Here is an 18,846-nt window from a genome sequence, read left to right as displayed (position 1 = left end):
TATTTTAATTTCCATGTTTTATTTTGTTTGATTTCTATTGATAACCTTTAAGAGTGGACTAACACGGCTACCACACCTCTCTACATGTAGAACCCCAAAGAATAGCAAGATTCCGGAATGCTAAAGAGTGACAAGATTCCACAGCAGAATCTCAAAGAGTAGCAACGTTCCATGTAGAACCCGATCTGAGGAAGAAGGGCAACCTTGGAAAGCTAATCAAGAAATGTATTAAGTTATGTCCAATAAAAAAGGTATCATCTTATTTTGTTTGATTTCTATTGATAAACTAAGAAAAGCAAATGTATTGCAAAAGCAGCAGTAGAACAGTTCAGTCTTTGTAGCCGTCTGAAACAGCTGCTCACTCTTTGACATCTCTCCGCACGCGCCCACCCGGAACGCAACACTACAACTCCCACAAACCCTTCCGCTTCCCCCCTCCCACCGCTGTCGGGCCAACGCCTGCGCAGATCCTCGCCTCCCTCGAGCTCCGGCCCTTTTTCCCCTCCATTGTCTGGCCAAGTTGAAAGCGGCCGGTGATTGGCTGCGCGGCCCGTCAGTCAGCGCTGGAGCGTGTGAAGGGGCCCGCGAGCGCCCGGGGCGCTGTTACATTGTTGCTCTCGCGCTTTCCACTCTCGGCGGCACCATGATGAAGTTTCGCTTCAGGCGGCAGGGCAACGACCCTCAGCGCGAGAAGGTGAAGCAGGAGCTGTTCGCCTTCAATAAGGTCAGTCCCCCGGGGTAGGGGAAAGCCTCGCTCAACGGGGGCAGGGTGGGGGAGGGCGTTGCACCGCTTTGCAGTAGAAGCGCCCTGAGTGCTTTCTGCGCGTTCCTCGAAGGCCCCCCCCTCCCCCGCTAACGGTTTGCGCAGGGGGCGTGACGGCTCCTTCCCGGCTCTGGGGTAAGCGTTGCCCGAGGACTGCAGCCCCCCTTGCCCTCCCCTCCATCCTCTATTGCCCTCCTCCCCTCCCATTCCTCTATTGCCCTCCTCCCCCATTCTCTATTCATTGCCCTCCTTCCCCCCCAAATCCTCTATTGCCCTCCTTCCCCCCATCTTCTAGTCACTGCCCTCCTTCCCCCATCCTCTATTCACTGCCCCTCCTCCCCCATTCTCTATTTATTGCCCTCCTTCCCCCAAATCCTCTATTGCCCTCCTTTCCCCCATTCCTCTATTCATTGCCCTCCCTCCTCCCCATCCTCTATTGCCCTCCTTCCGTCCATCCTCTATTCACTGCCCCCTTCCCCCCCCCCCCAAATTCTCATTGCCCTCCTTCCACAGCCTCTATTCATTGCCCTCTTTCTCCCAAAATCCTCTGTTGCCCTCCTCCCCATCTTCTATTCATTGCCCTCCTTCCCCCCCAAATCCTCTATTGTCCTTCTTCCCCCCCAAATCCTCTATTGTCCTTCTTCCCCATCCTCTATTCATTGCCCCTCCCCCCAAATTCTCTATTGCCCTCCTTCCCCATCCTCTATTCACTGCCCCTTCACCCCCCAAATCCTCTATTGCCCTCCTTCCCCATCCTCTATTCATTGCCCCTTCCCCATCCTTTATTCATTGCCCCTTCCCCCCCCAAATTCTCTATTGCCCTCCTTCCCCAGCCTCTATTCATTGCCCTCTACCCCCCCAAATCCTCTATTGCCCCATCCTCCCCCCCAAATCCTCTATTGCCCTCCTCTCCATCCTCTATTAATTGCCCTCTGCTCTTCCCCCCCCCAAAAAAAATCCTCTATTGCCCTCCTCCCCCATCCTCTATTCATTACCTTCTGCTCCCCCCCCCCCCCCAAATTCTCTATTGCCCTCCTGAGAAATGCATGCGCAGACGGGCTTTGCCGGCCGTTCTGCTGCCCCGGTTCCCTCCTCTGCCGGAGCCACGGACGCTCCCTCATTGCGTGAGTTGTTGGCATTGTGCGTCTCCGTCTAAACTTCTGCATTGCAACGAGACCGGCTGTAGAGTGGGTTCAGCCTCCGCTATCGCTCAATATAGACACTGCAGTTGCAATGAACAGAATGGCAGCCCCGGGTTTCCTCCGAATCCTTTTCTGCTTACTTATAAGATTTAGGGCTTTTGTGCTGTTCATCTGTGGTATTAGACAGATCACGAGCTTGTTCCCTGTTCTTCTCTCTGCGACCCATATAAACTTTTTTTTTGTTTTTAAAGAAAAGCATGGGACCCAGCAAAGATGTAAAAGATTCACAATCTTCCCCCCCCCCCCCCCCCCCCAGCGCAAACGCTGATGTGAAAGCGATAAGTTTGACAGTTTTCTCGTCTCCAGAGCTCAAGTCATGTGATAGTTCTCTGAATGTTTTTAATCTGCAGAGTTTTGGCAGATAGCAAGATGACAGTCCTGTTAGTTAACTCTTCATTTTATGATTTGAGCCTTTGCTGCATAGCTTGAATTATACAGAAGGTGGTGTCTACCAAAAGGAAAAACCCTGTTCTTCCCCCCCCCCCCCTCCCCGGAATGTCTGAAAGGAAGGACATCAGAGGGATCATGACATCCTTTAGTTGACCTATTCTAAGGAATGAATATTTTTTATTTATTGCATTTGTACCCCACATTTTCCCACCTATTTGCAGGCTCAATGTGGCTTACAGAGTGTTATGACAAAGTCATGACAGGATAATGGATACAATCGAAGATGGATGAGGAATTGGAGAATATGGTGTTAGATAGGATAGTTTAGGAGGTGAATTTGTGTCGTTAAGGGTTCTTTTTGTAGGCTCTATTGAAGAGATGTGTTTTCAGAGATTTGCTGTGTTGTGGCTTCAGGAGGAAAGCTGGAGGGCAACTTAATCATCCAAGCCATTGACTTGGTGCTGGGTGTGAAAAGAGACGGGAAGACAGCTATTTACTTGGATTCCTGCTCATAAAACTGGGAAATGGAGGTTGGTGTCAGTTTTTCACTTTGGTGTAAATAAGCAGCTTAGGAGTGAATTTGCTATTAGAAGGTCCCAAATAATGACTTTTTTAAGCAGCAGAAAAGGCATTACTGGGTAAGGCAGACAAGGTGATGCATCACTCCCCCCCCCCCCCCTTACCCAGTGATGCTTTTGAAAATGCCACAGTCCTAAATCATTTTTATTGTATATTAGCGGGAGATGGAGCAATTGATAGCAGTATACAGCACCACTGCATAGATGGCCTCCAAGAACCAGTGACCTGCCTGGAAAATTCAATGTTATGTTGGCAACACTTAATTTTACATAAGAGGAACGGTGGATGGAAGCTTTTGTAACTGGCTGGCATCAGCTAATTGTGAGAATACAAACATGTCTCAAAGTTGCCTTCGAAATCGATGGAAGACAAGACTTACTATGTATCTTGGATTCATGACTACCCTACTTATGTTCTGCTCTCTGTGTTGATTTTTTTCCTTTTTATTTAATTGAATTTGTCACTTAGATGGGGGCTTTTTAATGAGCGGTTAGGTGAGATAATGATTATTCCTATCATTAGTGTAGTAAATTTAAAACAAATTGGAGAAAAGTTTTCTTCACCCAATGTATAATTAAACTCTGGAATTCGTTGCCGGAGAAAGTGGTGAAGGCGGTTAGCTTAGCAGAGTTTAAAAAAGGGGTTGGACGGTTTCCTAAAGAACAAGTCCATAAACCACTACTAAATGGACTTGGGCAAAATCCACAATTCCAGGAACAACATGAAATAGAATATTTGTACATTTGGGAAGCTTGCCAGGTGCCCTTGGCCTGGATTGGCCGCTGTCGTGGACAGGATGCTGGGCTCGATGGACCCTTGGTCTTTTCCCAGTATGGCATTACTTATGTACTTAAGCACGCTATACAGTCCTCTACCTTGGGTTTCCAGTTATCAACCTGTAGCTTCTATTCCATTGGTTACACAAATAATGGGAGGTTTAGTTTGTCATCAACTTAATGATTATTTGGTGAAACGTAATATCTTGTGTTTTCTCAATCTGGATTCAGATCTAGTCATAGTATGGAGGCTGTATTAACGTCTTTGACAGAATAAGATCTTTCCTGTGCAAGGATCATAAAGTACTTTTTTTTTTTTCTTTTTAAGCGATTTATCAGCTTTTGATTTAGTGGATCATAATTTACTGCTTATGGAACTTAATAGAATTAGAATTGCTGGTAATGTCTTGACTTGATTTGAAGGATTTTTGACGACAAGATCATATAGATTATGAGGGGATAGAGAATTTTCTAATAGAGTAATCCTGGGAGAGTTCCGCACGGTTCTCGGTTATCTCCTATTCTGTTTAATGCTTATCTTCATAGCTTAGGTATTGCCTTATTGAGGCTGTTTTTGTTTTGTTTTTTTCAATTTATAGCTATGCAGATGACATTTTGGTTATTCCGGAAGCTTCCACTTTAATACAAGTTATTTAAAAGCAGATTCAAGTTGAGTAGAGAGATCTAATCTGACAAAGAAGGGCTACCTTCGAAAGCTAATTAAAAAAAATGTATTGTTAGCCTGATAAAAAAAGGGATCTTTTATTTTATTCTATTGATAAACTTAACACTGGTAAAACTAAATTCATACTAGTTGATAATACAGCATTTAATTTGGAACATTTTTATTCAAGTTAAATACCCTCTGTTCCATGACCAGAGTCTTGGGCGTCTACTTGGATCATACCTTTTCATTAGACTATCATGCTAATGCTCTAACTCGGAAGCGTAACCAGACCTCGTTTTGTGAGGGGGCACACTTTGCCCTGCCTCCCTGTCGCGCTCTACCCCTGCTGTAACCCCACATACCTGGGCTGGTGTGGGTCCCCAAACCCTGCCGCAGAAACTTTCCTTCAGCAATATTTGCCACTGTGCTGCCTGCCCTGCTTTCCTGCTCATTTTCAGTGAAATTAAGCATGTGTGAAGCTTGTGCATGTTCGATTTCACTAAAAATGATCATGGGGAGGGGAAAAGCAGGGCAGGCAGTGTGGTGGCAAAAATCGCTGCAGGAAAGCTTCTGCCAGCCAAACCAGCACACCTTTGGGGGGGGGGGGGGGCAGGCCCCCAAGGTCCCCTGTGGTTATGCCACTTCATAGTTGAGACTAAGGAGAATAAAAAAATTTTTTTTAAGTCAATCAATTTAGATTGTTGGTACAGGCTTTGTTAGTCTCTAAATTTAAACTAATGTAATTTGATTTATTTGGGTGCCACAAAGCATTTACTTGAAAAAAACCTGCAAACTGTTCAGAACACTGCGGTTAGATTGATGTTTTCTCTGTTTGAATTTGAGAGAATCTCGGTGTACTATCTTAAGTTACATTGGCAGCCAATAGAAGGTAGAATTCAATTCAGATTTTGTTGTATGCTGTTTAAAACTTTTTGTCAGGGGATTGTCCTGAATATTTAGTTTCCCCTTTTGAATAGTCTAAGACTAATATCTTATTTTACTCTTTTAGCCCATTATAAACCATAAAGCTGTATTTCTCTCTTGATCACCCCACCCCTCACCTATCCACACCCATCCTGTTAGAATATCAATGATATGCTTTGATGTCCCCATGCATACCTCCGACCCACCCCCATCCTCCCACCCTGTCAGACTGTCATAGTAATGCTTGAATGTTTTCACTTATATACACTGTCAGCTAGCACATTTGCTTATTTCCGATCTGACGAAGAAGGGCAACCTTCGAAAGCTAATCAAGAAATGTATTAAGTTATGTCCAATAAAAAAGGTATCATCTTATTTTCTTTTTCCATGTTTTATTTGGTTTGATTTCTATAGATTCTACATGGAATGTTGCTATTCCACTAGCAACATTCCATGTAGAAGTCGGCCCTTGTAGATTACCAATGTGGCCGCGCAGGCTTCTGCTTCTGTGAGTCTGACGTCCTGCACGTACGTGCAGGACGTCAGACTCACAGAAACAGAAGCCTGCGCAGCCTTCTACATGGAATGTTGCTAGTGGAATAGCAACATTCCATGTAGAATCTCCAATAGTAGCAACATTCCATGTAGAATCTCCAATGGTATCTATTTTACTGTCATAGTAATGCTTGAATGTTTTCACTTATATACACTGTCAGCTAGCACATTTGCTTATTTCCGATCTGAGGAAGAAGGGCAACCTTCGAAAGCTAATCAAGAAATGTATTAAGTTATGTCCAATAAAAAAGGTATCATCTTATTTTCTTTTCCGTGTTTTATTTTGTTTGATTTCTGTTGATACTCTTCTATTAAAAAGACTTCCTATTTATGATAAATTTTAAGATTTGGAAATTATCTTCCTGTTTTACTTATTTAACTACTCACTGTTTAGAAAAAAAAAAAATCTGAACACTTTACTCATTTTTTTTTAGTTTTCAACATTTTTATTGATGACAATCAAAATTAAACATATTCCCTATCTGGCCTTAATAACATAGCCACAACATAACATACATAACAAAAAGCTAGTGTAGAAATCTGTCATCAATTTTTGCTTTTTCCCCCCTTTTCATCCCCCCCCCACGTTCCTCCCCCCCTCCCCCTACCCCTCCCTCTCGTGCCCCAGGGCTTGGACTCTGATAGTCCTAGGGCAACCCCCCCCCTTCCCCCCTAGTGGAGCCATATATATCGTTTGGACGCTCTCTGGGACTCCTTATAGTATCCTCTTACCCTTATTCAGAAGCAAGCTTCGCCCCTTAGGACTCAATGTCTGTAAATAGGGACCCCAAATCTGTGTGAACCGCGCTAAACTCTTCGGGGACCCCTTAGCCCCCCTAGCTTCCCAAGTAACCAGCAGATGTACTTGATTTCTCCAGTGCCAGTAGGCTGGCACCTCCGACACTTTACTCATTTAAGAGGTTCCTGGATTCTTTTTTTAATGTACTTTGATGTTACTGAGCTTTAAACAGATTATGAAGGTCATTTCTGCAGGGGATTGTATTATTGCTTGTGTATTTGATATGCCATGTAAATTCCCAAAGGTTTGCCTTAGTTTATTATTGTAGTTATTATTCCCGCTCTAGTGGGAAAATGTGGGGTATAAATGTACCATAAATAAATAAACCACTCGGAACCATTTGGTTAGAGCGATATATAAGCTCAATGTAATGGTCATGAGGATAAGCTGAGGGGAAGAGGTGTATTGCTAGTGCTATATAGCGCTGCTTTATAGAGCTTAATCTACTCAAGGCAAATACAGTGAAACCTCTGTTTTCGTTGACTCTGGTTATCGTCGGTTTCGGTTTTCATCGATTTTTTTCAGTGAAAAATTTCTCGGATTTCGTTGGTTGCCTCGGTTTTCGCTGCTAATTTTTACGAAAACAAAGGGCAACCCACGCATTCTCCTGCTCATTGGATTTACATTGAGTCATATGGAAATAATTGCCTCGGTTTTCGTCTTCCGGTTTTCATTGATTTCGGACGGATTATCAACGAAAACCGAGGTATCACTGTAGAGGCTTTGGGAGTCTGATTTGTTTCAGAACAGATCAAAACTAAGGGGTTAATGTTAAGAGTAGCCTCAAACCTCCGAAATTGACCAATTTTTCTGTGCCCTGGAGGACACGACGGGTGCTTATCTGGTGGATCGTATTTGGTCAAATTTTGTACCTATCACCATTGAATCAGTTCTTAGGTTCTCCAACATCTATTGTAAATTGGACACTTGTCCTAACTATTTAGTCAAATTTGCCCCTTCTTGATACTTGGTAGACCTAACAGACCATTTAAACGTTAACGCTTTAACAAGGTTTATTTCTTGAAGACCATGGCAAGATTCTTCTAACCCCAATACCTAAGGACACCAAGAAAATGGCAAATGATATTCCTAATTACCATCCTGTTGCTTCTATCCCATTAGTAGTTAAATTAATGGAAAGCATGGTTACTAAACTTTTACAAACTACCTAGACAAATTTTCATTCCCTCCTATAGTACTGAAACTGTCCTAGTCACTCTTATGGCCAAATTTAAGCAAGAAATAGCTGCAGGTAAAAGTATTCTTCTTCAATTTGTGTCCGGGGCATTTGACATGGTTAACCATGACATTCTATTAAATCTTCTTGCTCACTTTGGGATTGGTGGAAATATACTCAGGTGGATTAAAGGCTTTTTATCCTTTAGATCATATCAAGTAAAATCGAACTCATCAATATCGTCGTCATGGAAAGCAGTTTGTGGCGTACCTCAGGGTTCACCACTTTCACCAACACTTTTCAACATAATGATGATTCCACTGGCTACATCGTTTATCCAATTTAGGCCTTAATCAGTTTGTTTATGCTGATGTAACAATTTACGTACCTTTCAGTTATGACCTGTCAGAAATCAACAATATAATTAATTTTGGTTTGAACACAATGGATGCATGGGCAAATTCATTCCAACTAAAACTAAACACTGGAAAAACTCACTGTCTCATCCTTACATCTCAACATAACAAGTATAAACCTACAACCTTAAAACATTCCAAATCACTCCCTCCCTATCTCAGATAACCTAAAACTACTCGGGGTCATAATTGATCGCAACTTGACACTAGAAAGCCAAGTTAATTCCACTTCAAGGAAAATGTTCCACTCAATGTGGAAACTTAAAACATATAAAACCATTCTTCCCACAATATGTGTTTCGTAACTTGATACAATCAATGGTTTTATGCCACTTGGATTACTGCAACGGAATTTATGCAGGTTGTAAAGAGCAACTAAATAAGAAACTTCAGACCGCCCAGAACACAGCAGCCAGATTGGTCTTTGGAAAATCAAAATTCGAAAGTGCCAAACCCCTCCGTGCAAAACTGCGTTGGCTTCCCATCAAAGAACGTATTACCTTTTAAAGTTTGCACTTTGGTCCACAAGATTATTTACGGAAAGTTCCTGGCTATATGTTGAACCTAATAAATTTACCACCCAGAAACAGCACCAGTCAATCCCGAACTTAAAACCTGCACTATCCAGACTGCAACGGACTTAGATACAAATCTACTTATGTTTCCAGCTTTTCTTACATCGGTACACAACTATGGAACGCCCTGCCCAAAACTTTGAAATCTATTCACAACCATCTTATCTTCAGGAAGTCATTGAAAACCATCTTATTTATGAAAGCCTATCCTTTGCACCCAAATTAACGTCCTCCTATAAGCGACTATTACCCTTTTATCACCACCCCTCCTTATTTCACTGCTGCTTTATACCTCTGTTACTTTATGCTCCTACTTATATTGCATTTGTGTAAGCCACATTGAGCCTGCAACTATGTGGGGTATAAATGTGTTAAATGTGGGGCTTTAGGGGCAGATGCATCAACAAAACGTAAAACAACCAAAAATGTAAAAGGCACGAAGGATGCAGTAAAAAAAAAAAAAAAGACGCACATGTTCGGCGCGGTATTCAAACGTCGGATGCATTAAAGTATCATTAATCTGGTGTAATCTCCGCCAGCGGTATAGGAAACGCATGCGCACAATTGCCAAACCTATGACTTGCCCGAAGACACCGCGCTGCTCACCCCCGTTTCTCATCAGCTGATATCAGAGAGTGCAGTTGAAAGCGTGCATCACAAAACAGCCTTCCATTTTGGCCATTATTCACATCCAAATAATAAAAACGTCTTTTTTTTTTTTTTTTTTGGCCGTGCTTCAGTCAGCTAAGAGATCTGGAAGTCTCTGAGCCAATCGCAGCATGTTTAGCTCAGCTAAATGTGCTGTGATTGGCTCAGACACTTCCAGGTCTCTCAGCTGAGTGAAGCACGGCCAAAAAGGAAATTTTTATTTGGCCAAAATGGAAGGCTATTTTTCTGATGGATGCTTTCAACTGCACTCTCCGATATCAGCTGATTGAAAAACGGGGAGGTGAGCGGCACGGCATCTTCGGCAGCGTATATGACGTACGTTTTTGACAATTTTTCGATCTAGCGCAGCCCCAACAATTTTCCGGCAATTTCCACCGTTAAGGCAATCGGGAAAAGGTTAGTGCATCTCATTACAATAGGGTTTCTGCACAATTTGCTCATCTGCATTCTGTTTTTGTTAGCTGCTACCGCCGTCGGAAAATGACCTTTAGTGCATGCCACGGTTTAAAACTTGTTCGTTTAAAGGCTCGTTTAGTGCATCTGCCCTTAAGTCATTTACCTGAATGGCTGCTGTCATGCAGATAAGTGGCTTAGTTGGGGCTGTTTCTTATTCAGGGGGCATTATCTGTGACATACCTGGGGCTGGATAGGGTGGAGCAAATGTGCAACCAGAAGTTGGTGGGATGGTCAGTCTGCTGTCCAGACAATTCTTTGGACAGAATAGTGCTGATCACTACTAAAGCACAATATTCACCACCAAACAGTATCTGGGAACCAAATTCTCAATATTCTGGGGTTTGTTGTTCATAGCGACTGGGCATTAAAAACAAAACTGCGGAGGTTGACTACAAGGCTGCGGGGTTTTTTTGACCCCCAGATGAACAAGATGTTCTGGGACACCACACCTAGGATGGTGCTGCTCAGCCTGTTCTGGGGAGACACAACTGCAAATATTAATGGCAATATAATAGGTTATTAAAAAATTTGTGATCAAATATACCTAACCAATTAAAGAACTTTACGAATCCACTCAATATCTTCTTTTAATATGGGGAAAAGAACCTCAGAAAACGCCCAGTGATGTATCTGCTCTCACATCTTATGGAATCACTCTTAAATGACTGTTCTAAACCCCCCCCCCCCCCCCCCCCCCCCCACCAAATTCAATATTTATTTAACTCATTATGTCCTTCCATAACTTTCAAATTCTTTTTCGATTTTTGAAAATTGAAAATCGTTATATTTTAAATATTGAATTTGTTTTTTTTATTTTTATTTTTTTTAAGAACAAATGGGTCACTTAAGAGTGATTTCATAAAACGTAAAATACATCACTAGGCATTTTCTGAGGTTTTTTCCCCATATTACATACATAGTAACATAGTAGATGACAGCAGAAAAAGACCTGCACAGTCCATCCAGTCTGCCCAACAAGATAACTCATATTTGCTGCTTTTTGTGTATACCCTACTTTGATTTGTACCTGTGCTCTTCAGGGCACAGACCGTATAAGTCTGCCCAGCACTATCCCCGCCTCCCAACCCCGGCTCCGGCACAGACCGTACAAGTCTGTCCAGCACTATCTCCGCCTCCCAACCACCAGCCCCACTTCCCAACCACCGGCTCGGGCACAGGCACAGACCGTATAAGTCTGCCCAGCACCATCCCCACCTCCCAACCACCAGCCCCGCCTCCCAACCCCGGCTCCGGCACAGACCGTACAAGTCTGTCCAGCACTATCTCCGCCTCCCAACCACCAGTCCCGCTGCCCACCACCGGCCCTGGCACAGACGTACAAGTCTTATTATTATTGAGTGATTTGCAAGGTCAATTGGCGGGGGGGGGGGGGGGGGGGGAACGGGACACTTAGCCAGTGTTGTTTTTTTAATTTTTTGTTGCCACAGTAAATGGGCCATGAGTTGTACAGTGGTCTGCAGTATATGCAGGCTTCCTGTGTGCTGCCTCCATCAAAGGCTGTAGTTGGATCTCTTTGAGACTGGTGTGATAACAGATGGGCTACTGAGTCCTTTTTCTAGCACATTGGCCCAAATTGGGCTGTCAAGTTATTTACTACATGGTGTCTTCCCCAGGTCTTTCAGCTCAGAGTAGGGTTTTTTTTAAATGCCAGGATTTAGTTACTATGTAGCTTTTGTAAGATTCCCTGTTTCAGGAAGAGGATACAGATTGGAATGCTGCTTTGCCATTTGCAACATTGCTGACATGGGTATGATGCTGTGGGTCTGGATGGGGGCTGATGTCCAGTAGGAGTAGACCAGTTAATTCATACTGGACAGTGTAGGGATGTGCAAATAAAATTTTTTGTAAAGCACTTGAATTAAGATGTGGGAATCATGTCCCCTAACTTGGCAAATCCGAGTTTAAAAAATTTTTTTTTTACTGATAAAAACTAACAGGAAACTAATAAAAACAAAAAAATTTATTTGCATGAATATAATAGCAAATAACTAAAAATGAAATGTTGGCAAAAGGCAGAAATAGGATAACAATCATTTTATAATGAAAGTGCAGAAGAGACACTTTAAATTCAAGAATAATCACTAATCAAATATTGGAAGAAACGCACACTACCCAGAAATACTCCCACCAGGAAACAGGTGACGTTTTGAGTGATTATAGAGCTTGGCTTGTACTACTACTTACCATTTCTATAGCGCTACAAGGCATGCGCAGCGTGTACACCATACACAAAAAGACAGTCCCTGCTCAAAGAGCTTACAATCTAGGTAAGACAGGTAAACAGACAGAACAATAAGGTAAGGAATAAAGAGGTGAGGATAAAACGACAGGGCAAGTGAGTAGTGGTTAGGAGTCAAAAGCAGTGGTAAAGAGGTTTGGACTTGAAAACGGCCAAAGACTGGGCTAAACGTACAGGCTGGGGAAGTTTATTCCAGGTGTGAGGTGCAGCAAGATAAAAGGAACGGAGTCTGGAATTAGCAGTGGAGGAGAAGGGGACGGATAAGAGATTTATCTACAGCATGGAGTACTTGGGGGGGGGGGGGGGGGACGTAGGGACAGACAAGAGTGTACTGAGGCACATCTCCTCCTGGGGATAACTGTGGGCTGTAGTGCTGGTACTGATGTGTCCAATCAATGATCATCAGGTGTGATGAATTGGCTTGGAAAGTCAAATCTTTAGTTTTGGCAGGTGCTCTTACATAATTTGTGATAACAGCACTTATCTCCAAAGACAAGTTGATCTGCCTGTACCTTGATGTTGTGACTAACAAGAACTCAGGAATGTCTTGGTTGTTCTGGGGATTATTCCCAGAATCCCTGCTCCTGGCAGAACTGCTCGGAAGGCTGCAAGCTCTACTTTGGTGCAGGGGAGGGATTCTGAATCACCACTTGGGAGCGTATTGTGCTGTACTTGACAGTTGGGGTGAATGGTGACTCCTGTGGAGGCAGTGAAGCAGTGTTCCAGCTGTGGGATCCACCGGCTCCAGATGTTGCAGTGCACGCAAGCTGGGAATCCTGTGGGACGCAGAGGAAATGGGAGTTTTCTATGTGTTCTGTTTGACATAGCAAATAAGAGGATCTTCCTCTCGGAATGCAGGAGGTCGAAGCTGGTTCAATAGATTTGTCTCCTCAGTCAAGGCAGGCCCAGGTTTTGGGACTACGTCTAGGTTCTGGAGTCAGTGACTGCAGCAGTGAAAGTGTTACCATGGTCAAAGGCTCATATGTGGCCATTGCAGGAGTCTTCTCAGCTGCTGATCTCCGGTGTCATAGAAGTACAACCATCTTGGACTCTAGTTGCCAGATGGGAGTGTTCAGCGGTGGTTGTTGCCCAGGAATTTGACTGTCAGAGCTCCCTTTCCAACCCTTTCTTTGACAACGGATGCAGCTACTTGGGTTGAGGAGCTCATTACAAGTTCCATCTGACATGTAGGACACCTGGACAGAACAGGAGTCTTGGTTGTTAATCGCTTAAGCTCAGGGCAGTGTAGAAAGCTTTATGCAGCTTTGCTTCCTTTCTGGTGGAGGCCCCAGTCTGAGTTTTCTCCAGCAATGTGATGGCAGTGGCTTATATCAACAAGCAAGGCGGGACCCACAGCCATCCGCTGGAGGTGGCCTCTCATGAGTTGGGCAGAGAAAAATCCTGTCAGCAGAGATGTCTTTGAGGCCTGGAAGTGGAGATGGACTTTCTCAGCAGGCACTCCTTCGGTCCGGTAGATTGGGAACTATCTAGCCAGGGTTTTCAGCTGATAGTGGACTGATGGGGTTCTCTACTGCTGGACTTGGTGGCCAAAAAAAAAGGAATGCCAAAGTACCCAAGTCACCTATTGGAAAGAACCAGGCTCCATGGGGATTAATGGCTTACTGCAGCCCTGGCTGGAACACAATACGTCTACTGTAGGTCTTCCCTCTTTGTCCCTTGGTAGGCTATGTATTGAAAAGGATCACATTGCACCTGGGTCAAATAATTCTTGAAGCCCCCACATTGGCTGCAGAGGCCGTGGTACATGGACCTGATTTGATTGCTGGACAGGGTTCTTCTGTCTTCGGTAGGTACGCAGCTTACTGAAGCAAGGTCCAGAACTCATGGAGCATCTGTGCCACTTTAGTCTCTGAGACAAGGTTATTCTGATTTGGTCACTGCTACTTTGCTTCAGGCTCAAGCACTCTAAATCCACGGTGTGTTCAAGGGGTGGTGTTCTGAGCAAGGACTTTCTTCCTTCGCTGCTAAGATCACACATCCTAACGTTTCTCCAGACAGGCCTTCACAAAGGATTGGCATTGGGTTCTCTAAAAATTCAGCTTGCAGCTTTGGCCTGTTTCAGGGGCCAACTAATACAATGTCTTTTGTGGCTCATCTGGATATCAGTTGATTCTGCGGGGAGCAGGGCTGCTTGTGGCCTCCCTTTTTCGTATGCTGCGTTGATGTGGAGCGTCTGTTTACACTTTCCAAAAATAATAGGACAAGGGGGCATGCGACGACGCTGCAGTGTGGTAAATTTTAAAACGAATCGGAGGAAATGTTTCTTCACTCAACGCGTAGTTGAACTCTGGAATTCGCTGCTGGAGAAGGTGGTTAAGGCGGTTAACTTAGCGGACTTCAAAAAAAGGGTTGGACGGCTTCCTGGAGGAAAAAGCCATAGAATGTTGTTATTGAATGGACGAGGGAATAATACAGTATTTCTAGGATGGGCGGGACAAATTTGTTCTTTTGGCCGCTGTCGGTGACTGGGTGCTGGGTTCGATGAACCCTTGGTCTGTCCCAGCATGGCGATGCTTATGTACTTATAAAAGTGGAACTTTAGTCCTTGGGGCTCTTCAGAAACCTCCTTTTGAGCGACTACGGAAGGCCGCCTTGAAAGATCTTATACTAAAAATGGCATTTTTGGTGGATATTGTGCCTCCGCTTAGGGTTTTAAAGCTTCAGGCTCCCTTGTCGGGATCCCTTTCTCTGCTTTTTGGAGGTGGGGGTCTCCCTGTGCACTTCCAAAAGTGGTATCAGCATTTTTTTTTTCTCAACCATTCTGGAGCTTCCATCCTTTCACAGAGGACAAAGAGGCTAAATATTCTTCCTTGAAGTTTCTCAATGTGTGTAGAGTCCTCATAAGGTATCTGGAAGTCAGTTTTACAAGTCACTTAAGTAAATATCCGCAAATTACTGAAGACTCATCTGTTTGAAACAATTTATGGCAAGAGCTAAAACACACAAGAGTCCACACTCACTGAACATCAATGCTCCATACATCCACTCCTAACCCTCATCCCCCGTAATTCCACATCACTCATACATTTACTCACAGGAATATGTACACCATATATCTCTGTGTCTTAACACTGCCCTTTAAGCTTCCCATTGTCTCTTTCCAACGTTTCAAAGTTGATGTCCCATTGTTATATTCTTAATGATACTTCGATGGTCTCACAAAACTTGTACAATGTAACCTATAACCAAGTTGTAACAAATGTATTTCCATTATTCATATCTTATTGTAAGCCACACTGAGCCCGCAAAGAGGTGGGAAAATGTGGGATACAAATATAAAAAATAAAATAAAAATAGAGGCTTCAGAGAGCACAATTTTAGATTGCTGAAGACTTGTCGCATCAGCTTATTTTCTTGCAGGGAATCGGGCTCTCTCAGGTGTACATAGTAAGGCAGTCTCTGCTCAGGATGTCTATCTCTGGTGGATATTTGCAAGGTGACGGCATGGTCCATGCTGCATATATATATATATAATTTTTTTTTTTTTTTTTTTTTTTTGCCAAAGCACTATGGCATTGGCTTCCAAACCTGGTCCTAGAGGCACCCTAGCCAGTCAGGTTTTCAGTATCTCTACAATAAATATTCATGAGGTTACATGCAGTGGAGGCAGTGCATGCAAATCTCTCTCATGAGTATTCATTGTGGGTATCCTGAAAACCCGACTGGCTGGGGTTCCTCCAGGACCAGGATTGGGAACCATTGTGCTACAGGGCAGACATTGCAGTATGCTCGGAAACCAGTTTTGGGACTTCGGTCCTCAGGGTGAAGAGTGCCAGGTTTTGCTTTTAAACATCCCACAGGTTCTGGAATAGTAGTAAACTATGTAATGGAAAAGAGAAATGGGATCTTACCTGAATTTTTTTTTCATTAGTTCTTCCCTCCGTTCCAGAGGAATGTGCGATAATTCCAAGATGTTTAGTCAGTTTGAAGTAATGGGTCAAATAATGACTTGCTACCTTACCTTGCATGGTGCTTACTGCCTTATCTCTTCGCTACAAGTTGTCTAGAGATGAGGTCCGCATGTTTTCTCAAACGGTTAGTGTTGGGTTAGCAAGTTGTTCCGAGTTTCTCCTCTACTTGTCTATATAAATACTGAGGCACTGGACTGGCTACCAGGAGATGTTTCAGCTCAGTTTTCAGTTCTCTGTCTCCACCTGCTGGTTGGTGGACACAACTATCCCACAGGCTCTGGAAAGAGGCTCGCTCCCTGTACATAAATGCCCTTGAGATATTTAAACGTCTAGATTTTGAGATTATTCCTCCTCCAGGATTCAGTTCTGTTCTTCTTATACACCACTTCTATCCTAAAGTCCTGAAATAGTTTACATGACCAATACATTACATATCTAATCTAAAGTTCAAGAAAAACTATCCTATATAATAATTCTCACCTCCAACAGGATGTGCTTGGGACCGTGCCTGCCGGAAGTGCTAGGCAGACAAGCACTGACCTCAGTGACAGACAATTTGGCAAAGCAAAACAATCTGAGTGCTGGCCATTAGGACACAGGGTTGATAGGAGAGTTTTAAAAGACTGAAGGAACGGAAAGTGTTAAATGGGGGGAGGGGGGAGCTCTGAATGACTGAAAGACATGCAAATTTGGGACAGGAAAACAATCTCAATGCTGGCCGTTAGCACACAGGGTACATAGGAGAGTTTTAAAAGACTGAAGGAACCAAAAGTGTTCGGGGGGGGGGGGGGGGGCAAGTTCTGAATGAATGAAAGAAATGAAAATTTACGAGAGGAACACAATCTGAATGCCGGGCATTTGTACACAGGGTAGATAGGACACTTAAAAAAACAAAATGGACGTGAAAGTATTACATCTTGGGGGAGGGGTGAGGAGGAAAGCGGTGGGGTATCCGGATACTGGCCGTTAGGGCCACGGGGGTACATAGACTTTTGAAAGCCTTAAGGAACCCAAAGTGTGGGAAGGAGGAGGAAAAGGAGGGGAGGGAACGGGGTGAGGGGCATTAGGAACAGGGGAGGGGGCCCTGCCACACACTCTCATTCTCACACACACACTGTCACACAGTCTCACTCTGTCACACACCTGCACATTCACTCTGGCTCTCTCTCTCAAACGTACACACTCCCAAGAAAAACCTTGCTAGCGCCCGTTTCATTCGTTCCCGAAACGGGCCTTTTTTACTAGTGAAGTAGAATTAATGAAATTGAGCATCCTGCAAAAGCTTTTCAAAATAAGTCTTCAGACTTCTACAAAACAGAGGTGAGTCAAAGAGGAAAAACAAGCTGACTTGTAAGGGTTATACCCTACAAATGCTTAGGCTTGTGTAGCTTGCAGGTGGGGGATATCCTCCTGGTGTTTGTGGTAATAACGTCATGGGCCACTTTTGGTCTCTCCTTGTCCAGCACAGTGGTGACTGTTCCTTAGACCAGGCCTGGAAAGAGGCATTTCAGAAGAAGTAAAGCGAAGGGAGCTCTTATAAAAGCTGTGTTGTACTTGTCTCTGTGTGGTATTTTCTACAAGTTCTCAAGTACTAAGCTTAGGCTTGGTCCTTGTTTAAGTTGAAGTGTTTTTCTTTTTTTTTTTTTTTCTGGGAGGCGATGTTTTGCACAGAAGTTGCTTTGATGTGGAATGTGTGGGGTAGATTCTGCCTATACTTTATTTTCTTTCTCTTCTAAACTCTCAAACATTGGCGTTCTGTGTGTGTGTGTGTTTTTTTTTTTTCTTCTGGCTTTATCAATTGTAAACTGTTTTTTCTTCAGTACAAAAGGCAGTATAAAATTAAATCAGCATTTCACTTGAGAAGTAGAAGGTTCAGTGCATAGGCAGTGTTTCCCAAGGCCAGTCCTGGAGTACCCCCTTTGCCAGTCAGGTCTTCAGGATATCCACAATGAATATGCATGAAAGATTTGCATATAAATAGAGGCAGTTCATGCATATTCATTGTGGATATCCTGAAGACCTGACTGGCAAAGGGGTACTCCAGGACTGGACTTGGGAAACACTGGTTTAAGGTATTGAACAGTTTATCTGCTTTCAGTTCTGTACTGTGTGTTGTAGGTTCATCGGATTAGTTGGTGGTGGTTGGGGGGGGGGGGGAGAGGTGAGAGGAAAATAACCACAGAAGGTGAGCAGAATGGAGGACAGCAGGTAATAGCCGAAACACCAGTATGGTAAAGATAAGCTTTATTCATGAGATTTACCAATAAAGCTGATCTTGTATGTGGAAACCTGATGTGGCCATTATAATTTCATCAGGAGGTATCGAGATTGCCGAGTGAGAGATTTCTATGAATACCACATCAATATATAAATGTGATGTTGGTATCCAAAATCACAGGATTTTAAGATGAAAGCTCTGGGAGCAAATAAGCCGATCTTTAGCATACTGGTTTTTGTTTTGACTTGCAGGCCTCCATTTGGCTCATCAGCTTACCATATATACTCAAATATAACCCTTCCACATATAAAGGAAAACATTTTTCCCCTAAAGGGGGTTAAACTGATGGTACTTGAATATCAAGTACCAAGTAACTCTCCCTTTCCATCTCCCTCCTTCCTTCCCGCCCTCACTCCCCCATGGCATCATTCCTGTTGTGGTTTGTCATGGCCAGTTCTGCCCCCAGCCCTTCCAACTGGAAACCCTCA

General features: G+C 43.6%; 1 protein-coding gene across 2 annotated transcripts in view; it reads left to right on the top strand.

Moving 5' to 3' along the window:
• Positions 1–536: 536 nt before the first annotated feature.
• Positions 537–18,846, top strand: part of LLGL1 (LLGL scribble cell polarity complex component 1) — a 110,526-nt gene continuing 92,216 nt past the window's right edge. For both annotated transcript variants that reach the window (XM_030211773.1, XM_030211772.1), the window contains exon 1: positions 537–724. In XM_030211773.1, the coding sequence (XP_030067633.1) occupies positions 644–724 (81 nt within the window). In that variant the 5' untranslated portion in view covers positions 537–643. The remainder of the gene's footprint in view (positions 725–18,846) is intronic.

This window comes from Microcaecilia unicolor, chromosome 8, assembly GCF_901765095.1.
Source record: "Microcaecilia unicolor chromosome 8, aMicUni1.1, whole genome shotgun sequence".
Classification (NCBI taxonomy): Eukaryota; Metazoa; Chordata; class Amphibia; order Gymnophiona; family Siphonopidae; genus Microcaecilia; species Microcaecilia unicolor.
The sequence above is the reverse complement of the archived record's forward strand: the minus strand, read 5'-3'. Positions and strand labels throughout refer to the sequence as shown.